The 22,239-nt window shown below is 37.4% G+C and overlaps 1 protein-coding gene across 1 annotated transcript in view; it reads right to left on the reverse strand.

The window, feature by feature from the left end:
* Positions 1 to 22,239, reverse strand: part of ADGRV1 (adhesion G protein-coupled receptor V1) — a 577,341-nt gene that overhangs the window by 343,599 nt on the left and 211,503 nt on the right. The window contains exons 59-70 of the mRNA XM_037012118.2: positions 20,907 to 21,071; positions 15,932 to 16,049; positions 13,696 to 13,819; positions 12,617 to 12,755; positions 12,196 to 12,381; positions 11,689 to 11,909; positions 9,578 to 9,726; positions 7,870 to 8,068; positions 7,126 to 7,345; positions 4,842 to 5,081; positions 3,325 to 3,474; positions 1,810 to 2,283 (exon numbers count right to left, since the gene is read on the reverse strand). Of these exons, the coding sequence (XP_036868013.2) occupies positions 1,810 to 2,283; positions 3,325 to 3,474; positions 4,842 to 5,081; positions 7,126 to 7,345; positions 7,870 to 8,068; positions 9,578 to 9,726; positions 11,689 to 11,909; positions 12,196 to 12,381; positions 12,617 to 12,755; positions 13,696 to 13,819; positions 15,932 to 16,049; positions 20,907 to 21,071 (2,385 nt within the window). The remainder of the gene's footprint in view (positions 1 to 1,809; positions 2,284 to 3,324; positions 3,475 to 4,841; positions 5,082 to 7,125; positions 7,346 to 7,869; positions 8,069 to 9,577; positions 9,727 to 11,688; positions 11,910 to 12,195; positions 12,382 to 12,616; positions 12,756 to 13,695; positions 13,820 to 15,931; positions 16,050 to 20,906; positions 21,072 to 22,239) is intronic.

The following is a 22,239-nucleotide window of genomic DNA, read 5'->3' on the forward strand; positions in this document are numbered from 1 at the left end:
AATATCTGCTGGTGTGCCTTGTAACTTGGGTATGTTCAGAAGGTGATTCTACGTATATGTATGGCAAACTGTTTCAGTTATATAATTTAAACTCTTCTGATTTATAAAGGAGAATTAATACAATGATATACTGGCTAACTTAATCTACCACTCTTCTCCCCAGCTTTGCACTCTTTACTACACTCCTGAAATTTTCAAATATAGGAAATGGAGATTAGAAATTGATACAACAGGCATGGCACTGAGTCAGTTTCCCAAAGGACTACAGGGGTGTGGAACCCACGTCCCACTGAGTCCTCCATTTTCTCCTTCACTAAACAAAAGTAGATGCCGGTACACAAAAGACCAAAAGGTTCCAGAGTAGGTGCAAATTAGTGTAATATGCTTATTGCTTATTCTGAATGGCAGCCTATTTTCTAAAGATTATAAGCTTATATGAAATTAAGATGATCCATTACGGAGTGGGCTAAACGTAGTGGCCTGCAAACAGGAAGCAGCATTGTTTTTCTCCTGCTACAGATTCACGGGGTTTCTTTCCACAAACCTTTGACGTTATGGGGTAGAGCTTGAAGCTTCCTGTCACTTTCAGGAAGGTAAAGGCCAGACCATCAATCACAACTCCTAGCTCACCTCCACTTTAAGCTCCTATTTACCCCAGTCCTTGCCCAACCTGAAGCTCAGGATCTGGGTGGGAAAGAGGTCAGGGGCTGATGGGTCAATACTCTACTAGTCCCACTGAGACATTTCCATCAAGCTTCTGGCACTTTCCAGTTTCGGACAGGGGGAAGCTTGCTTTGAGACACAATGACACAACTTCTGCCTTGCTCTGTAGTCCTTTCTTGGCTACAACAGCTAGCCACACCCCTCCAGGCAGGCAGGCACCCAAGTTACATCAATGTGGGTGTTCCTTAAAGACCAGAACTCCACTCTTCACCACTCCTCCATAGAGACAATGGCCTTTCCGTCCTCTCCTGGCTTCACAGTCCACCCAGCAGATTTTTCTCAAAATGACTCTAATCTGGTTACTTTTGTGGCAGTCTTTCTCACCATGAGATAATTAATTCCCAGTGCCAAAGGCATCTTACGTATGAAATAAATTTCTTTCCTGTGCATATAGAATCATACTAGTTATATGCCATCCTTGGGAGGATTAAGACAAGAGTCACTCAAATCACTTTCTGTGGTTCAGACAGAGAGAGTTCTGGCATATCTACGTGACCCCCAGGAAATCCACACATTCTTACCATCCTCATCCTAAATGCTGGCAGAGCGGTCTGCTGCCCCCCCTTCCTTCTTCCCATCACAGAAAAGCAAACCAATCTCCTGTGTTCCAGATTTCCAAGGAGAGAGGCAGGTACCAACCCTTGTGTTCACACAGTCCCTCTCACCTACAGGGAGCACAGGTCAGTCTCTCTCATTGCACTGCATTTTGGTAGGAACACAAGGAAGCCTACAAATTAGTCCCTTTCCATAAGCATCCAGTCCATGTGTATGCACATGTGCACACACACAGGATGTCTGGGTGGGTGTGTATGCATAGCCCTTGGAACAATTACTGAAAATCTGTAAGTACTAAATAAATGTCTGCTACTATTTAGAAAAAAATAGCTTGTCTCCAAATAAGAATATACTTAATTCATTTATAATCTGCACATATATTATCTAATAATTACTATGCATTAATATGGCATTTTTTATGTTTACATTTAAATTAAATCTGATAAGATTTTAAACTGATCATTAGATAAGCAGTGGCTCTCCGGAAGAGTTGTACTGGAATGATGAGGAAGCTAAAGGAACACTACAAACCTGATTCTTTACTGGCACCACATCCACTTTGTATTTGGCACCATCTGTGACTACCAGCTGCCTCTCTGCATTTTCAGTAACAGTCGGCTGATCCCTTTGATCGGATGATAGGCGAAATCCAACGGCCACATCTCCAAATGTTCCAGCAAGCCGAGTTACATTAATTTGGATGAATCTACTAAGGTTCTGCTCTACAAGTACTGATTGATGATCTGAATACACTGCAAACACTCCATGTGGGTCATCATTCGCAGAAACAGAGAAGCGTGTGATGCATTTTTCTGGATACAGTTCTGCTCCTCCCTCTACAGAAACAAGCTGAATCACATAATCTTCCTCTATCTCAGGTACATCATCTGGTAGCAAATGAACATCAAAGCTCACTTCACTCTTTCCATCAGCAATGGTGAAAAACCCTTTTGTAGAAAGAAAGTCTCCAGTAATATCAAACTCACTACTTATTTCCCAGTAAACCTAAAAGGAAAAAATCCAACAACATTATACTAGTCAGTATACTGAATCAAAATCTTGTATATCATGTTTTTCTTGATAATATAAAAAATAAACTCTGTGCATCATTATATTCAAAGCAGAAGTTTCTGAGTAGTTAGTTTAGAAAGTATAGAGGAATGACATCAGTATCGTGAAAGTATATCAACTCTTTCAGGCTGTCATATACAATTTGCAGGATAAGATTACAGAATCTCATTTTACCTATTTCTAAAATAATCACATAATTTGAAGAGATAAAGAGGAGGCAGTTAACTTTAAAATGCCAGGTCTACAAAAACATTCAGCAGTGAACCATAAACAATACTTGAAGGTAAAAAGTGAGTATGTAATTTGATGCTTCATATTGGAATTTTTGTTTGCTTTTAAAAAAAGGAATATAATATTTACAAGATTTCAAGAATTAAGAAGTTATTTTCCATGAACTATTGGACTACAAACCTAAAGTTTCAAATTAAGAAGTACCAGTTAATCTCTGATATACAAAAAATATGTTAATAGAAAAATTTCACAAAATTTGCTAGCAAATAACCTTGGTCTGTTTGATGAATGCCCCGATGATTTACAACAGCATTCCCAAATGTTCTTTATCAGTATGCACACAGATGTAATCACTTAAACATGAATTACTAAACAGAAATATTATATTGTAAAATAGAGTCCTGAAGAATATATTAAGCAATTTACAAAAATCATTGAAAGACTTAAGTAGGAAAAGCTCTATGTTACAGTAAATAAAAAAATACAAAATAGTTGTCATACTCTTCATGATTAAGCATAAGGACAATCTTTTAATATAACTATAACTGAATTCAGAAAGACAGCTAAAGCCTGATGCTGGCAGAAAAGCCCAAAGGTGCTTAAATGAACCTTCTCAGTTTCTCTGAAAACTATCACTTCAGTTTATCAAAAACTTTAATCAGAACATGCAATTTCTCTGTTCTTTGCAGCCATATTTGTTAAGCAAATTGTCATTCTATTTAAAAATCAAATGAAAAATGATACCGTAATCTCTCCAAAAATGCCTCTGACTCTTTTGACAAAGAAGGGAATGATCAGGGGCCCCTCCAGAGCCGGCGGCTCAGAATAGGTCTTCTCAGATAAAGACTCAGGAGCAAACTGAACAACGCCATTTGGGTCACCAAACTTTTGTATCTAAAATAGAAACAGAAACAGAGTGAATACCATATATAACAACTATGGATTAAATTACAGTATCCAAGTTATCAATACACAGATAGACTGAAGAAATGAGAGGAACCCAGATATATCTGAATCCAATCTACCGAGCTACCTGATTTTTAAAAGCCTTCTTTACTACATTGCTTATTATCTAAAACAAGTAGGTTTTTATTCCCCAACGAAATGGGACTTAGTTTCAGAAAAATACAGTTTGTACAATCTCAAAATCATAATAGTCCTTCAATAGCTCAATTTAGCTTTATCTGCCTCATGATTGTGTCATTTAATCAGTTAATTTTAGTTAAAGTCCTACTGGAGGCGTGACAATGAGGAGTGAGGCAAAGGTCCTGCAATGGTTAATTTATGTGTCAACTAGATCATTCTACACTGTTTGGGCAAAAACTAGTCTAGATGTGGCCAGGAAGGCATCTGGCAGATGTGATCAATATTTACAATCAGTTGACTTGAAGGAGATAACTGTTGATATGTGGGTGGGCCTCACCCAATCAGCTGAAGGCCTGGTGAGCAAAAACTGAAGTTCCCCAGAGAAGGAATTCTGCCTCAAGACTGCAACTCAGGAATCCTGCTTATCCTGCTTGAGCTGCCAGCCTGCCCCACAAAATCCAAACTCAAGACTGCAGCTTTGTCCCTTTCCTGAGCTTCCTGTTGCTATTCAGCTCTACAGACTGTGGTCTTGTCAGTCCCCACAGCTCTGTGAGCTGACATCTTAAAGTCAGTCACTCTGTACCTCCAACCCATCCTTCCTTTCTCTGGAGAAACCTGACTATTACAGGCCCCAGACAACAGTATTTCCCCAACTTAAAAAACTAAGTGCCCCTTTCTGCACTGCTGTCAGTACCCCTGGTCCTCATCACTCTCTGCCCATAATGGATTGCATGGTCCTTACCAAACATGCTGAACTCAGATCTCAGCTGGGACATCATCACACTACCTGGACAAATACCATTCTTCCTTCCAACATCTGACTTGTGGCTAGTTAGTGACTTTATGTACTTTGATGGCAAAGCTATCCAATTAGGACAGAACAAATACCTCCTCTCTAAAAAATGCCAAAGTATTCCCAAAACACCAAATATTATCACAGCACCAAATAAGTATTTATCACCATATTAAAGCCTTTTTAAAAATTACAAATAATAGGCTATATAATGAATGAATATAATAACCAGAAAGTCTGACCCAAAGTAATTATTGTGACATCATTTGGTTTTATAATTTTCAATTTATCATAAGACCATAAAATTTCAACAAATGTAAATGTATTTTGTGATAAATTCATTCAATCCAAAACTTTGTGAGAAAAATAAAGTCAGACTTACTATTAATGTAACATCTTTAGCTCTGGAGTCTAATTTAGCTTCTCCCCTCACAAGCTTAAGTTTAATGATGAAAGTCTCTTCAACTTCAGTGTCTTCATGAGGACAGACTGTCAGAACTATGGTTCTCACTCCACTTTCTCCCTCTCTAAAATAGAAGGACCCGCTCACTGGGGCTGCAATGTCTCCGTTCTGTGGCAGTAAGGTTTCCTGAGAATTGGGTCCTACTATCTCCCAGTCCACCTGCAGAATATTTGATTTTTTAGCAGAGACAATTGGTCTTAAAGAATTACTTTGCAGGATATGTATTAGAAAAAAAATACACGTATATATGAAAATTACTCTAAGATCTCACCTGCAGATTCCTATGTTATTAACTCATGCTTTTTAAAATAAGGAGATTCAGATATAAACTACATACCTACAGAATGTCAGTTTGCATAGATAACAAAATGTCTACCAAATAAAGAAAAAAATATGAGCACGTGGTCACTTGTTATCACCACAGTATTACAAAAATATAGAAGTACATGTTTTAAAATACACACATGTATTAGAGATAAGTAAGAGCACGACACTGTCTTGTGAATGTGCACAGGTTCTGTCAATCCAACCTGTTTGAGTAAGACAATAAAACCATGTGAAAAGTCTGCTGGCTATGTAACCTCCTCTTAAATATACTGAGATAAATTTCTAGTGCAAAATGAATATAAATTTTCATAAATTGTTATAAAAACAAAATTTTTATATTATGATAAATGCATTTATGGAAGTTCCTAGAATATAAAATGGTGTATTTTTTCCTACCCAGGAAGAAAGAAACTCAGGTGCTTCCTTTCGCTTCTTCTGTCGTTGGTCAGCGCTGGACACAGCTGACCACTTCCTTTTTCACAAAATGCTGCACCCTACCTTTCAGGGCTTACACAAGACGAGATAAACACTCCTGGTTTTTCTCCTCCTTTACTTCCCCACCCTCTTTGCTGGCTCTCCCGCCTCAGATCCAAAAACGCTGGCAGCCAGGACCTGGGTCTGAGTCTTTCACATCCCTACGTGCATGCCTTGGGCTGCTTAGTTCCAACTGCCTCCATATACGTCAGCATCTTTTGAACCAGGGTCTGCAGCCCTGACCTCCCCGCGGCCACACTCACACATCCCGCTGCCTACCTGACCCCTCCGATGGAACGTCTAGTAGCTATCTCAAATTAACAAGGCCAAAACAGAGCCCCGAATTTTCTCCCAAGCCTCTTCATCTCAGTAAACAGCACTACAATTCAACCAGTTGCGCAAAGAAAATGCCAGCACTTATCCTTGATCCCTCTTTCCCTCCGCCTCCACTAACCCAATGAGTATTTCCTCTAAAACAACTCAGTGTCTCCTCACATCTTGCCATCTGATCTCCACCCCATCTGCACCATCGTCAGCTCTGCTCTGGATGACTGAGTCCACAGCCTAACTGCGTGCTCTTCTACTCTGGCTTCCAGACAAGCCATCTCCCTCACAGGTGTAAGGGAGCTCCTCAAGCCTACAGCCTGCCGGCACTGACGGCACCTCCCTGCTTACAGTTCTCTGCCGGCACCCTAGCTGCATGCAGAACAATCCTTCGCGTGGCTGAGGAGGGTCTCTGCAATGGACACCACTAGACCCCTCTGATCTATCTGCTGCTATTTTCTCCTCACCTACTAGTCCCCTACTGCATGGAACTCTCCACATCTCCAACATGTCAGATTTGTACATCTACACTGGCGACTCCCTCTTCCCAAATGCTCACAACCTCATGACCACCTCTTTCTCATCATGTAGCTTTCAGCTTAAATATCACACCCTCAGCAGCCAATCTAGAGAAGCCAGCAGATTGCTTGTGACTGTCTCTCAGTTTTACACTCTTGTAGAACACTAGTTATTAGACAATTTTCTTTTTCTCATTTGTTTATTGTTCTGAATACTCTATGAGACCAGAGATGACATCTATCTTGTTCACCAGTGTGTTCTCAGTGCTCAGAAGAGGGCACACAGGAAGCACCCACCAAATCCTTGTTGAATTAATGCATTTTATCAGAATCCTTCATTTAATTTCTAACTTGCTCTCAAGAGTTCCCTGAGGTCAGCTGCATGCCTCATACATTTTTATGCACTTCATAAGATTTGGAAGCCACTTTACACATACTAGGTAATATTAAATATTATTGACTCTGAATAAATAAATAAATATATTTGAGGAGTAAGAAGATCTGATACCATACTCAATCTATCAAAATTATTTTTCAAATCAACAGAAGAATAACTCTACCTGAATATCTCCCAAGCGTCCTCCAGTCCGCTCTAACATGAAGGATAAATTCATTGTGGAATTGGGATTAGGAACAGAAATTTTGCTTTGATTGAGAAATCTTATAACTCCAAAGGGAGAGTCGCTTTTGGCAATCGTGATTCTGCACACTAGGTGGCGCCCAAGGACCGCTCCACCAGTAGCGCCAACAAGCAGAATTTCAATGGACTCTGCGTATTCACTGCATAGCAAGAAGGAGCAATTCTGTGAGTCTAAACATATTAAAATGCTTCTAAAGCCCAAATAACTAGTCATTTTCCAAATTGGTCATACATATTCAAGGCACAGTATTAACACACCATGTGGTAAGAACAGGGCGCTCAGCTAAAAACATGAATGATCCACTTCAATATTATACAACCTGCATTAGTTATTAGACTTTTCCCCCTCTTTTTAATTGCTTAACCCATTAGGGAAGTGAACTGCAGGATGTTTCCACTTTTTGATTAGATTTTTCAAATGTGAAAGAACAAAAATTACTTCCTTTATTTGAAAAAGTGCCATATACAATCAAAATGGTCTCCCAATCCTTTCCCCTGCTCCAGCAACCCTCAATAGTTTATCACTTGTTTCTCAATGGCCACATATGAAATCTAAAATTCTATTATTCTATTACCTGAAATCTAAAACACAGAGAAAGACTGAACACAATATGCATGCTTTAAATATTCCCATATTATTTCTGGTATCACTGAATATTATTACCTTTCACTGTTATCAATGATGGAGACATTTATAAAACTTAAGTTCTGCCCATGCTGGAAAATGACTGAACTACCATGCAGCACATAATCTACACCAGGAACTGCAGAGGAGCTCTGAGAGAGGAAATCGGCTGTAACACGGCCGTCTGCTCCCCGCAGCCTCAGCACTGGAATCACGATTATTCCGACATCTTCCTCCACTGTAAAAGGAATGTATGATCAACTGGCATGCCAGACAAAGCAACTCACTTTTAGAAGATTCAGTCAAATTAAACACAGCAATTATATGTAACAGTAGACTGCATGCACTCAGTATTTCCACAGTTCATTTATCACTTAAAAAAAATGATTAGTGAAAATTTCAAAACTTATTTTTTCAGGAGAAATATAGTTTCTCAAAAGTTTAAAGTTACAGTGAATGGTGTAAGTTAGAATTTAAAAACCTATTTTAATCACTAGTGTAGGTATTCTTCCCTTGTGTGCTATATACAAATAAATGACCCTTGCTTTCCAAGATACTGTCATGTTCTTTCCAAGAAGGCACTCTGGATTGCTTCTAATTTAGCTGAAACATAAGTAATATAGCTTAATAAGGTTTATGTTATTTAGAGCATATGAATGTTTTGAAAGTCCAGTTATAAATACAATTCTATTACATTTTCAGTTTCTATGAAAACTATTTCTGAACCTGAAAATATATCCTCGATGTTTCACTTTAGAAGCTTTCAAAATGGATTTCTTCCTAAGCTATACTAATCTCTGTATATTAAAATATCATTGAACAGAGTTCACATTTGCTATGGCTAAATAACGTTGAAAAATAGGAAAAAAAATTCTGTCTGATTTATTTCTTGGTGCAAAACATGCATACGACTCTTCCTTGCTATGCTTAAGTTCACTAAGTAGTGATGACTTCCATGGCTTTACTCGTAATATCAATATACATCAACTCCAAAGTGATTTTTGATGAACTTTAAAACTGGCTAGATAACCAAAGAAATCGACAGAGGCAATGAGGCTGACAAATTAATTAGATAACATGTTTACTTTGTAAGGTTTATTCATATTCTGCCTTTGAATCAAATCAGAAAAGCAGCCACCCCTTTCTACCCAGGAGGGAATATAACCATATATTCTGCATTCTGTTTTTATAAGGGGGGAGAATTGGCAATATTAGGCAAGCTGCTATTAAGAACTGTTACAATACAGCATGATCAGGAACCCAGATACTAGCTGCATCAGTAGTCCACTGAAATATTCATCTCTAAGGTCATTTCATGAGACAGTGAATATTTACTGATTTCTAACCACAAAGGAAATTAAATATTTCATTAATTAGACATTCATACAAAAGTTTGAAATGCAAACATTTCAATAATTCTAAGGTTGAATACTTTCTCTAAATTGCCTCATTCCTAACCATTCAGCTTTGCCATACACAAGTAAGGTCAAAGACTGCCCACAGGTAACTCAAATGTATTTTTAAAATAAACACATAAATTTAGGCACACATATATGTGTGTGTGTGTGTATACACATACCTATAAAGGCATATATAAATACACATAAAGGTGTATACATACATATGCATATACACACACATCAAAAGTGAGAAAATTTTCATATGGGGACCCAAACCGACAATGTCATGCACAGATACTCTGTAAATCAGAAAGTGGTGTTAAATTTATTAAGGTTATTGAACCTACCTTCATAGTCAGTATACCTTGGGTCAAATTCAATGACACCCTCTGCATTATCATTTTTCATTATTATGATTCGGACAATGGAGATGTTTCCTATTTCAGGAGGTTGATCTACCTGAAGTCCATTTTCTTGGATGGTAAAATCATACCCTCTTACAAAGTCATAAAAAACAAATAAAATAAAATAAGTACATAATTACTTAGTATGACTGAAGGGTCCTCTTAGCTCCTATAACTTAATCCCATTAAGTATTTTGATCATTTTAAAGATCCCAACATTAAAATACATTTTTTTTTCCTGAAATGGTTTAAGATAGATTTCTATACTGCTCCTAATTATCACTGCCTACAAGAAAACAAAATATAAAGCTATTAGACTTAGGCAATGGAAAACAATAAAACTATTAGGAAATTGGGAAGAAGTTGCAAAATGAACCTCTGGAGTTAAGAGTACACTGATGGACATATTCTACAGTAATGGGTAAAGAAGGGAAGGTACTAAACTGTAGTGCTCTCAGAGCTAGAAAACCAGCCGGGCTGGGGAGTCCGTGTTAGGTCAAAAGGGTTGCTTTAAAGAAATAACGAGTGCATGCCACTGAAGAAATGTAAGATTCAAGGAAATATTCTAAGTTCTGTGGACACCAACTACAATTAATGCCTCTAGTCTTTAACATAGATTTTACAGTTTATCTGCCTAATGACATATGTCTGCTTAGGAAGTTGCTCTCTCTGGTTTTGAGCCCTTCAAAGAAAATTTTTGACCTCCAGGGTTTTTATCATTTTAACTCCTGAAATTAAAAAATGGCATAGTCCTTACTTCAACTCCCAAAGTTTGAAAAGGCTGAAAGCTAGTTAAAAAGATTATTTATGAGGGAAAACTAGAAAATTGGGGAATTTTATGAGTAAATAGGTTATAGCTGATTACCATAATACCAAAGCAGTTTTTGCTATTTTTCTGAGACTTATCCAGAAGGAAAAACTTGTTTTCTCAGAATTAAACTTAGGCAGGAACTGTTTTTTTCATTTTAAGGGTAGCAGGGAGGTAAAAATCTCAAAGCCTTAGGTAGTCAACAACACAGACATAATCTCATACTTAATAAATTACTTTGACCAAAATTCACCTACTTAATTAAAATAGTGATACCCCTAATTTTCACACAAAATTCATTCCCTTTGCCAGATATAGACTCATCTCTGACAAATTTAAGATTTGAAGTATATGCAAGCCCACAATTTTTTTTTCCAGGTGGAGTGATATACACTTTACCTTAGTCACTCAGTGATATAGTTTAGCCAAAAACAAAACTTTTAAATCATAGCATTTAAACGACCAATGAAAAACCATTTTCGTGCACAAAAAATTCCCTTAAGGCTTACATAAACGCAAACATCGTTCTAGCTGAAGGTTTTGTGTGAGCTCTGGGGGCACAGGTGCTCGCTTGGGCTACTCCACCCAGAGACTGCTCACTCTCCATGCATCAGCAAGTTAAGGGCATTCCCCACTCTGGTTAATAAACTCAGCTCCCACTAGATCAGAGACCGAGAAAGCCTCAACATGGTGGATTCTTGATCTTCAATGAAAACGTGGTGCACATTTACAGCTGAGTATCTCTGACTTAAATTTCTTCCCATTTTTAAACTGCCACTGGGCAAGCATCTACCTCATTCCCCCACAGAAAAGACAATACAGGCTTCAGAGATACCAGGGACAGACATCTGTCATTCCAGCCCTTTCACAGGTATAGAGACAGAGAGATAAGGGACCATAAATTCCACCACACCAGCTGACCTTTGGCCTAGAGAACAGTGACTCTCTTTCCTAACTGAATTACTAAAAGCCCACATGGTGTGCCATTCTCTTGATTGCTTGGAGTGATTCATACAACAAAAACACGTCTTTTCAAATTTCAGGAAAAAACTGTGATGTAGAACTTTGTGTAACTGTTAGTCTTCACCATGACTTCCTTACTAGGCCTGGCTCCAGTGTCACGCAGCTGAGAAAGAGCAAGGAAAGGGCCGTTTCCCGCTCAGCATCAACCCTTATCCAACACCGCCTTTACCCGTCCTCTCTCTTTCTCGTGTTCTGCTTTTTCCTCCTTTTCTTCTTCATTTACCTTCCCAGGAGCTCCACCTTTGTAATTACTAGAGAAAATTCCTCAGGGCCGTCTTTGAGTATTTCAACAGGCAGGCTTTTCGCCGTCTCTCCTGCTTCAAAGAGGAGCTCTCCGGCCGCAGGGACGAAGCCCACGCCCGCCTCCGCCGTGCCGCTCTCGATGGCGTACCACAGTCCCACGGGGCCCAGGGACCCGCCAGAGCGCAACACGGCGACGACAACCTACGCAAGAAGCAGAGCTTTTTCATTTGATTTGGATGTTTAATCTACCAAACAAGACTTAAATTGTAACTGTCTCTAATTAAATATTCTATTTGTCAAAATTATGCTAAAATTGCAGAAAATTTTATAAAAGTAGATACATTATATTTTAAAATAATGATATATAGTAGCAAATTAAGCCTTTTGAGCAAACCCTGGAATAGGAACAAGGAAACACTTTTTAGATATCACTCAAAATTTAAAAACCAAAAACGATATTTAAGATTGTAAGCATTTCACACTCTACCCTTTGCGCTGCTTCTGACACACGGAGTTGCTCTTGTGAGAAGGTAAATCGGCCATAGGGCAAGTCACTGGCCACCACAGTGATACTGGCAGAGGTGCTGGACTCACTCAGCATTCCCCGCTCCCCGACTCCGGTGAGCTGAAACTCATAGAAACTCTTTTCCTCAGGAATGTCATCATTCAAAGCCTAGACAAAGACAAAAAGAGCCATTAAGAGTGGACTCTGTAAGACTTAAAAGAAAAATACCTGTCTCATAATCAAGCACCACCCCAGCCCCTAAACACACCCACCCAGCCACCCAAGCACACACACACACACACACACACACACACACACACACACACACACACACACACACACACACACACACACACACACACACACACACACACACAGCAAATGGCACTACAGACACCAGCACCTGTATCACTACAATTGCTGCAGACTGTCCATCTCGCATTGTCAGTTTTCCTGATGTTTCAGCAAATTCCCCTATGGAAGGAGGGAATATCCTCCAGTACACTGTGACCTCCCCGCCAATCGCAGGGCCACGAATGAGGCTGCAATATATAAATGTACAATCAGTACATTTTTGTTTAAGTAAATTTTCCTAAATATTTTGTGTCTTTAAACAATAAACAATTTTCATTTACTTTAAGAACACTATGCATTTAAGTAACATCTACCAACTGTAAACCAAAAGGAAGTCTTTTACACTGAGCTTGTATAAGTCTACTAGACAAGAATACAGGCAAAGCCTAAACACTAAAAGTGGAAGGATTAAGGGAATTTCTTGAAAAGCATTTATAGACTTTTCAGTTAATACACAAGGTACAAAATATAAGAAGTCCAGCAAAAGCTCTGTGAAGTACAGAAAACACTTCATACATGCAATGCTAATGGAAGTGTTAATTCCAGTTCAGAGACCTAATAGTGCTGTCCAACTCCTCATGAGAAAATCTGTAATAAACGAAGTTGCCTATGATCATACTACTTTTGTTGTATAATAGGCCCTGATTTTAGAATCAAGTTTGCCCCAAATGACTTTCTAAGGAATGCTTTTATAGGTAATATACACAAGCTTACAGAATTGAAGTAACTCTTACATTATGTGGCAGTGATAGAATGGGGCTGAAAGCCTACGATCTCCCCATGTAACTCAATGTGCTTCCCATAGCAAGAGTTGTGCAAATCACCCAAGAAACAGTCACGATCCAAATTCAAAACAGGTAAAGCTCAAATGTATAATTGACATATTTTTGTTGAAGGAACTTTTCCAAAACATTCCTCACAATCTAACTTCAAGATAGGCAAGGATATGTCTTCAAGTTTTAACAAAAATCTGTTCTACTTTGCAAAGGATGTTACCAATATTTAAAATGCCAATGTTTGATTATATATGTAATGAGAACAATGTATTTAAGGCAGAAAAAAATTAAAGCTATTTAAACGAAACGTCAAAACCTCCACCTAGGCAAGGAAAAATTATGAAGCCCTTACCTGATAATAGCAGTACCATTGTATTTTGCTGACGGTTCCCCAATGAGGACGTGCCTAGATGATGGAGCTATCCCAACTTCTCCGGATGCTCCCTTATCTCCCCGAATGACTATTGATGCACTACCTAAATTGAAGTTCATATATACTGCTTATATAACAAACACATGTATTCACTTAGTATATGCCTGACAATGTTCTAAGCACTTTGCATATGCTTATCTTATGGAAAGATGACAATCATGTTAGGCATTGATGTTATCCTCATTTTACCAAGGAAGACAAATTTAAGCACATCAAGGCACTGAAGACACTGAGGCAAATAATTGGCCCACAGTTATATTTTAACAAAAGGAGCAGGAGAAAGTGGGCAGTAATTCCAGCATCACTCCAATGATAAGCAAGTGCTCTTCTGCCATTCGCATTAATTCACTTCTGCAGTAACCACTCTGCAGCCCACTGAAATTGGCTATGTGACCATGTCTATTTGATATATGGAAAAAGCAAGAATTCTTGTGGTACTCCTTTATTTTTAACTTTCTGACTCTACTGTTTGCTTGTAAACATTTATAAAGTGAGTCACATATTCCTACTAAAATGGAATTAAAAACCATTATCAGGGAATTTGAGTAATTATATTATAATTGAACAGTAACTTCAAAAAAATTGTCTCCAGAAGCACACACTAAGGGTGCATGAAACAAAGGACAGGATTAGCACACCCTTACTTTGCCAATGGATGAATGGGACCAAGAATAGTTTGTCATGTCCAACTATGTCATAGTTGCAAATATATTATGAATTTTTTATGTTTAACAATTTATCCCAATCCACTGGTATATTCTTGGTCTTGTGTCTAGTCTGACATCAACCCTGACATTTAGCATGATGCAGACAACTGACCTAACTTATGGAATAATACAGACAATGATTCCCTCCAAGCTTGTTAAAAAGTGCTCCAGATAAAAATACAAGAGAGTTAACTGTGCAAAGCACAGGCAGTAATACTCTACAGTCTTAGAATTCCCTTGGCCATGGAATTCTGCTTTTTTGGCCAAAGACCCTTGCACGGAATGGAGTTCTTGATGGTAAAAAAGGGCATGTAATAATAGTAAGCTTTCATATAAAAGTTTGCCAGGCCATTTCTGTGGTTTGTACCGAATGAAACCATTAATCCTTTTTCTCCAGATCTATTCTAAGAAATGAATTTTCATATAGATCATAGACAAATGGGAATTATGATGCCTGTTTCTGAAATGCCAGAACATCTAAGTAATTACCTACAGTTGAAAACAGGTATATATAAGCAGAAACAGACATAATCATATATACTAAGTTTTAAAATGAGGACGTTTTTACAAAAGTAACATGTGATCATTATAAATATGTGTGGAAAAAGTAATCAAAAAACACTATCAATGTAAGGGGATTGCATGGAACATGTTATTATGAAGTCTACTTTATTAACATAACAGTATTCTATGCAATTTAAGAATTCTTAATGAAATTAAGAGTATTTCTTAATTTTTAATGAAAATTAAGAGTATTTCTGCCACATTCTTTCAAATACTTACACAGTCGTCTGTGGTATTTAACCAGTCTCCTATCGATGGACCATTTAGAAAGTTTCCATATTTTATTTTATAAACACTGCTACAATAAACATTTTTACTATTTAAAAATTACACAAAGTGACTGTAATGGGGTTTGTGGGGAGGACTTGGTGAAGGGGGAAGCCTAGTAAACATAACGTTCTTCATGTAATTGCAGATTAATGATAACAAAATAAAACATTTTTTAAAAAAGGCAAAAAAAAAAAAACAAGCAAGCCAATGACAGACAAGGATGAGGATGGCAGTTGCCTTGAACAGGGGAGGCAGGCAGTGGGCTCAGTGAGGACACTTTAGAATTAGAGGATTTTCTTCAAGTCCTGGCTTTTAATATGGGTGTGGTTTGCAGGTGCTTGTTGCATTATTCAAAATTAAATAAAAATGAATGATTAAAAAAAATTACACAAAGTATTATGAATCTTTGACACATAACTTTACAAACAATGGGCATTATAATTTTAATTCCAAAAATTCTTTGGCTGTAATACAGATGGGATATGACATCTTTATATTTCAGCAAATAGTTAAGGAATTATAAACTTAACACTATCTTGGTTAACTATTGATGATTTGGTTATATTTTTATTAGGATATACTTTTTAATTTCTCAAAATGGGAATTTCTCTTACCTTTGAATGGAGATATTTCCACCTCACCAACTGGTATCAGCTGAATGGTGAAATGCCTGTCCTCCTCCAACACGGAATCTTGAAGTGTGTGCAACAAAATGGTCTTCTGGGACTCAGTCTACATCCAATGAGAGGAATGATAAATTTTCCACATTGATTAAAGCCAAATGTTCTCATTAGTGGAAAAATGTTTATGTCCATAAGCATTTTTAAAAGCATTTCTTAAGAATGTGTCCTTTTCATCCCCTAGAATTATGTGTTGCTTCTGCAGAAAATTACTATATAAAGATTAGCTCCCACCACAAATTCCATTTAAGTTCTTAATTGGAATAAAAGGTAAAAATTTAACACAACCTCTAAATGTACTGAAAATTTTCAACCACTGAACGTCCAATCTCTTAAAGAGAGACTGTGTGATATAGAGATCAAGGTCACAGATTTAATACTTAGAAAGGTTACTATCTATTTTGACTCTCCTCTCTACCCATTCCTGCTTCCTACCCATTCCTCCCACAAGATCCTTCCATGGATCTCGAGTACTCACTATAATTCCTTCCTTCTCTAGTCTTACACTCAACTCAATAATTTCTTGGAACATTTCTTAAGTTTTCAGTGGCAGATGGAAGTGAAGGAATAGAGGAAAGCAAATGCACAGAGGACAACTAGATTAATACTATGAGACATAAACATCACAGACAATATTTTTATCTTTATCTTCTCCTTGCACTCTGATAAATCAACTCCAATTTATCCTATGCATCACTCATTTTCTACAGTTTGAATTCTGTTTATTGCTTCTCATGTATATCTTAATTCTAAAATTGCATTTTTTCTTTGGTATTTTTAATATTAAAAAGCATTATTTTAATCTCTTCACTCAAGTTATTCTCCCTTCGTAGTTTCTTATTTCCGTTGGTTATTTCTTAAAATTTTTTAAGAGGTCCTAGGAAAATACATACTTCGTACTGCACATCTTATTAAAATGAACTTATGGAAAATCATGGGATGCAGTGAAATCACTCCTATTCCTTTTATTCTCCACATACTGTGAATTGTGTGTCTTAGCTACAAAATCATTCTTTAGGATGGAGGCATGTACGTATGTCAGAGCTGGGTACACAGGAACAATGGAGCTTAATGCAGCTTTACTCCAGTAAGAATATAAGAACAATACAGGAACTGTGGAATTAATGCAGTGGTACATAAAAAGTGCTAGGTCGGCAAACAAAAAACTAGATGGAGAGGATCAAATCCAGAGTGATCTACAATCTCATCACTCTTGAAGCACTCAGTACTCTGAAAAAGGATGGCCTTACTCTTTGGGGAAAAAGATTGTCATCTTAGTATGGATATCTTGCTTAAACCCAGAAAATCTTCCTAATCATCTGGGAATGGGATCTACCAATTAGATTCTATAACTGGGAATTTACTGCTCATTATTACTGAGGAAAATATGGAAATTTGAAGTAATATCAAAATTCTAAATTCTTTTCATGCCAGATGAGGAGTTTTCAGATCATGACTATTGCATGTGTTCCTGATGTTTTCTGAGTCATCACATATCAGAATCTGAGAAATGAGTGGATGAAGTATCTGTGACACTTGGCTTAAGATCATTAATGACATTCAAGTAACCAGCACCTTGAAAATGGTGGCAGAATATCTAGGTGGCAAATGGAATGCCAGAGGGCATTACTGATTAATTTCTTAATCACCTATCAGACAACTGAAAAAAACAAAGGTATTTGCTTCCGTGTTTGGTGTAGAAAGGTCAACAAACTGCAAACGAAGTAGATGTGGAGCACGCAGTATTGGGGTCACCTGATTTTTATACATTCAACTCCCATTCCTTTGGAAAACCACCTACAGAGCTTATACTCTAACTGTTTTCTATTTCGTATGTGGAAATTCTTCTTTTCAGACTTTGTGTATCTCCTACAGCGAATTCCATACAGGTTTTTACATTTATTTGGCTAGACTGACAAAGAAATCTTTTACAGTTTTCAGTATTTTCTCTCTTTTACTGGTTATTTCTTATCATTTCTTATTTTGTGAGGTTATTTTTTGTGCTTGTTTTTTACTTATTCATCTAATCTATTGTTTTACTAGTTTTTAACTAATTTTCTCTGCTTTCACCTTTACTAACTTTAAAAAAGATATACGCATGACCCTAAAAGAAAAATGATAAAAAGAAGACAAATCTGGACTCTCCATTTTCTTCTCTTGTGATCTATTTGTCTATGCCACAGCCAATATCACACTGCTTTATTTACCTTAGCTATGTATTGTCCTAAATTGGGTTAAGCAATACTACCCTCCATGTTCTTTATGAGTTGCTGGTCTTTTGAAATACATATTTCCGTACTTATTTTTAAAATAAGCTTGTTAATTCTCCTTCATATCCCCATCCCTACATCCAGAAACAGTTGAGAGTCCGATTGTTAATAGCACTTTGCTCTTGGTAAAACTGGGGTTATTCATAGTGAAACTCTGTGCTCAGATTAATTGGGTACCATATTCTCCTTCCCCTAAATTCTTTAGGTTATTAAGAGCTGGCCAAGGAGCAGAGAAGGAGGAGGGAGCTGGGCGGACATAGGAAACCCAGCAAAATCACCCCAGAAAGAGTTGTTTGATGCTCCAGCCAAGGTCTGCCTGGCTAGTGTTAACAAAATGTAAACAAATACAACATTTACAACCATTCTACTGGATTTTGTAAAGAGTCATTATCTTCAGGAGTTGTAAAAAACAACTACTTGGACAGAGAGATCTTGATCCTCTTCAAAGTTATCAACTGTGGGAGGCTGGGACACACAGATGGCTTGTAATGTGATTTCCATTTTTAAATGATTTATTTTGATTCAGATTTTGACTGGCTGAAACACTACCTCAAACATTTTTTTCAAAGTGTTATGTGGATGTTAAAAATTCTTAGTGTCTATAAGGTTGAGATTGGTTTTCTGCTATTATGGTACACAGTATTTTGACTCAGTATAGAAGCTCTGAATCACACTTGATTTTTAATTAAAGTATAGTTGATCTACAGCTTTGCATATTTTTTTCCAGTTCTTTTTATTGGAATAAAGTTGACATGCAATCTTATATGGGTTTCAGATGTAAAACAGAGTAACTCAGTAAGTACATACCATACTTGGTGCAGCCACAGTGAGTGTAGTTACCCTGTTACCATATCGAGATATTACAGTGTTATTGGTTATATTCTCTATGTCATACTTCCATTCCTATGACTAGCTTATTTTATAATTTGCATTTATAGTTTGCACCTCTATCCCCTTCACCTATTTCACCCTTCCTCCTAGCCCCCTCCCTATAATAACCAATGGTCAGTTGTCATACAATTTTATATTGGTTTAAGTATACAACATAGTGATTTCAGTTATCTACATTACTAAATGTTCTTCTCAGTAAGTATAATTATAATCTATCAACACAGAATATTACACTATTATTGACTATATTGTCTATGCTGTACTTTCATCCCTAATGACTAATTTACCACAGTTTCTTAAAACATCTTTTCATTCATTACAGAAGAGAAACATTTTTGTAATTTTCTCATCCATTTTTTCTTCATACTTACATTTTTTTCTGCCTCAATAATTGTGGCTACTTCTCATCATCCTTGAAATGAATGTGTTTTTTCCAAAATAAAACTTGTTTGGGGTCTTTGAAAAATGCCTGGGATTGACTCAGTCCCTTCTAATCTAAAAAGTGGACTGTTTTTGTCAACTCAGGAAAATTTTACCCTAATCAAGGAATCAGCTGTTAAGGATAAAACTCCTCTTACTGTCAATACTCCAGGAAGAGGTATGCCAACAATCACCGGAAGTTTCCCTAACATTACCTAATTCCCAGAAGGTCAGGCTTGGGTCTCAAGAAGGGAATTAGAATAACCCACGTTCTGTGTAATGCTCAAAATGAAGAGCTCCAAGGTGTATATGGAGACTGAAATGTAAGTAATTTGTAAATCTTAGCTAAAGGAGACTTCATTCTTATAGGGGAAGAAATACAGGAACATTATTGGGTTTAATTATTTGAAACGACCACCTTGTAGAGCAAAATGGTCAAAGAGCAGCAGTTCCATATGGCTTGACCTAATAATTCCTGTAAACATGTAAACAGGTATAGAGCTACCACACAAGGATATGTTTAACGCTATTTAAATCAGAAGGGAAGGTTTCAGAGAGGAGGTGACATAAGACCAAAAAGAGGAGGAAACAACACCTGGGTAGCAGCAAGCTCTGAAATGGCATAGGGTATCCTGAGGATTGTAAGGAGATTGCTATCACTGAGGCACAAATGATGAAAATTAAGCAGTAAGGGAAGAAAAGGTGCAGGGACAGCCAGGATTGACTCATGAGAGGCTTCAGGTACCATTACGGAGTTTGGACTCCTGTGGTTAAGAGGAAGTCACTGGATCATTTTAAGCAGGAGGTGGCAGAATGTGATATTCCTTATAGGAAAATAACCTTATCAGCAGCATGGATAATGGATAGAAAAGGCAAAAGACTTGCAATGGGAATATCAATTAAAAGACTACCCAAGAAATGAGGGTGGCATGGACTATCACAGCCATGATAGAGAAAGAGGAACAGAAAGGTATTTAAAAGAGAAAATTGACCAGACTCAGTGGTCAAATATATGTACGGAACAGGAGAGACGGGGATGGAACCCAGATGGCCGACTTGGCTGATGGTTTTGCTCTCAACTAGGAGAAGAAATGTTGAAACAGGAGTAGTTTTGATGATGGGACAGAGGCAGTGTCTGCATTAAATTTAATTTCAGACATCTAGGATTTTGTGTGTGTGTGTGTTTGTGATTTCCCCACAATGCATATGATTTTTTAAAAATTCCAGACATAGTGAATACTGCCATATGAATTCATAAGAAATACTATAGAAAAGAAAAATCAAATGACAAATTAAAAAAGAAACTAGAGTCCTGATGCTGACCATACCTCATCAAAATGAAGTGTCCCATTCAAAGGACTGAGGTCACCTTTAGCTGTCTCATCTATCATCCACTGAAGGCCGATGGCTCCTTTTCCTCTTGGGGACCGGACAACTGTCAGTGTCACATACGAATCAGGGTCATCAGACAAAAGGGATTCATCAACCATTACCTGAAAGGAAGTAAATCCAGTAAGGTGAAAAAAGGAGCAGGAAAACCACAATCTTCTTTCTATATATGAAGACTGAAATTTTTGAATTTAGAACTTTGGTCATGGCATGTTACAATTATGTAGCAGAAAAAATATTTCACCAAACCCCATTTCCTTTTTGTCCTACACACTCACCTACATGGCATTTCCTAGCCTCTCTTGCAACCTGAGGGGCATGTGACTGAAAAAAAAAGACTGACCAGGATATGGGTGGAAGTGAAATAGCTACTAAAAGTTCTGGCCATCAACTTCCCACACAATGCTCGCTCCTCATTCCTCTTGTCCCCCTTTGCTGGGAGACCAGAGAGGACTCCCAGGACCTATGGGAGGAAATAAGCCACAGACAGAAAGAGTCTGGTGCCCAAGATGCCAGTTGGAGAAATGTCCGTAAGACCCAAACCCAGAACACTGGTGTAGGACTCCTGACTGAAGAAGAAACAAATCCTTATTATGTTAAGGAAGTTGGATTTGGGGGTTCTTTATTACGGCAACCAGGATCCCTACATAAAACAGACCTCAACTGCCCTTTCAATGATCTATAGTTTGCAACTTTAGTTAAGTCCAAAACCAAGAAGTTTTATTAATCAGACATAAATAGATAAGGAAATTCTCTATGTTAATTTACCTGTACTATTCATTTTTTACAGAAGATCCTTTATTAAGAGACACCCGGTTCAACTGAATTACATATATTGACTCAGTGAAGCAAAGTCCAAAATGAGCCCATAATATCCACCAGTTAGGTAAATACAAAAGTATAATACAATGTTTTCCATTTTCAGGACAGACAGACCCTTAAACATCTAATAGTCTTGTTCTGTTTTTACATGAGATTTTGCACTGGTGCCAAGGGAAGAGATTTGGAATCAATTGGTATTTTTTGAGTTTCCATTATGTGTCAGTTCTGGCATATACTTTATGCTACTGAGGACCCTCAGAACATCTTAAGAAATCTGAGGGATGGATATATTTTAAATTTGGAGAAGAGGAACCTGGAATCTAGTTCAGATGTCTTGACTCCATATCCAGTGCTATTTATATCACTTCTCAGAGGTCAGAAATATTATATAAGAAAGAAAACTGACAGAGAAAAAGCCCATTATAAACAAATTGCATATGTAAGTTCTTT

The sequence above is a fragment of the Manis javanica genome, chromosome 1 (genome assembly GCF_040802235.1).
Source record: "Manis javanica isolate MJ-LG chromosome 1, MJ_LKY, whole genome shotgun sequence".
Classification (NCBI taxonomy): Eukaryota; Metazoa; Chordata; class Mammalia; order Pholidota; family Manidae; genus Manis; species Manis javanica.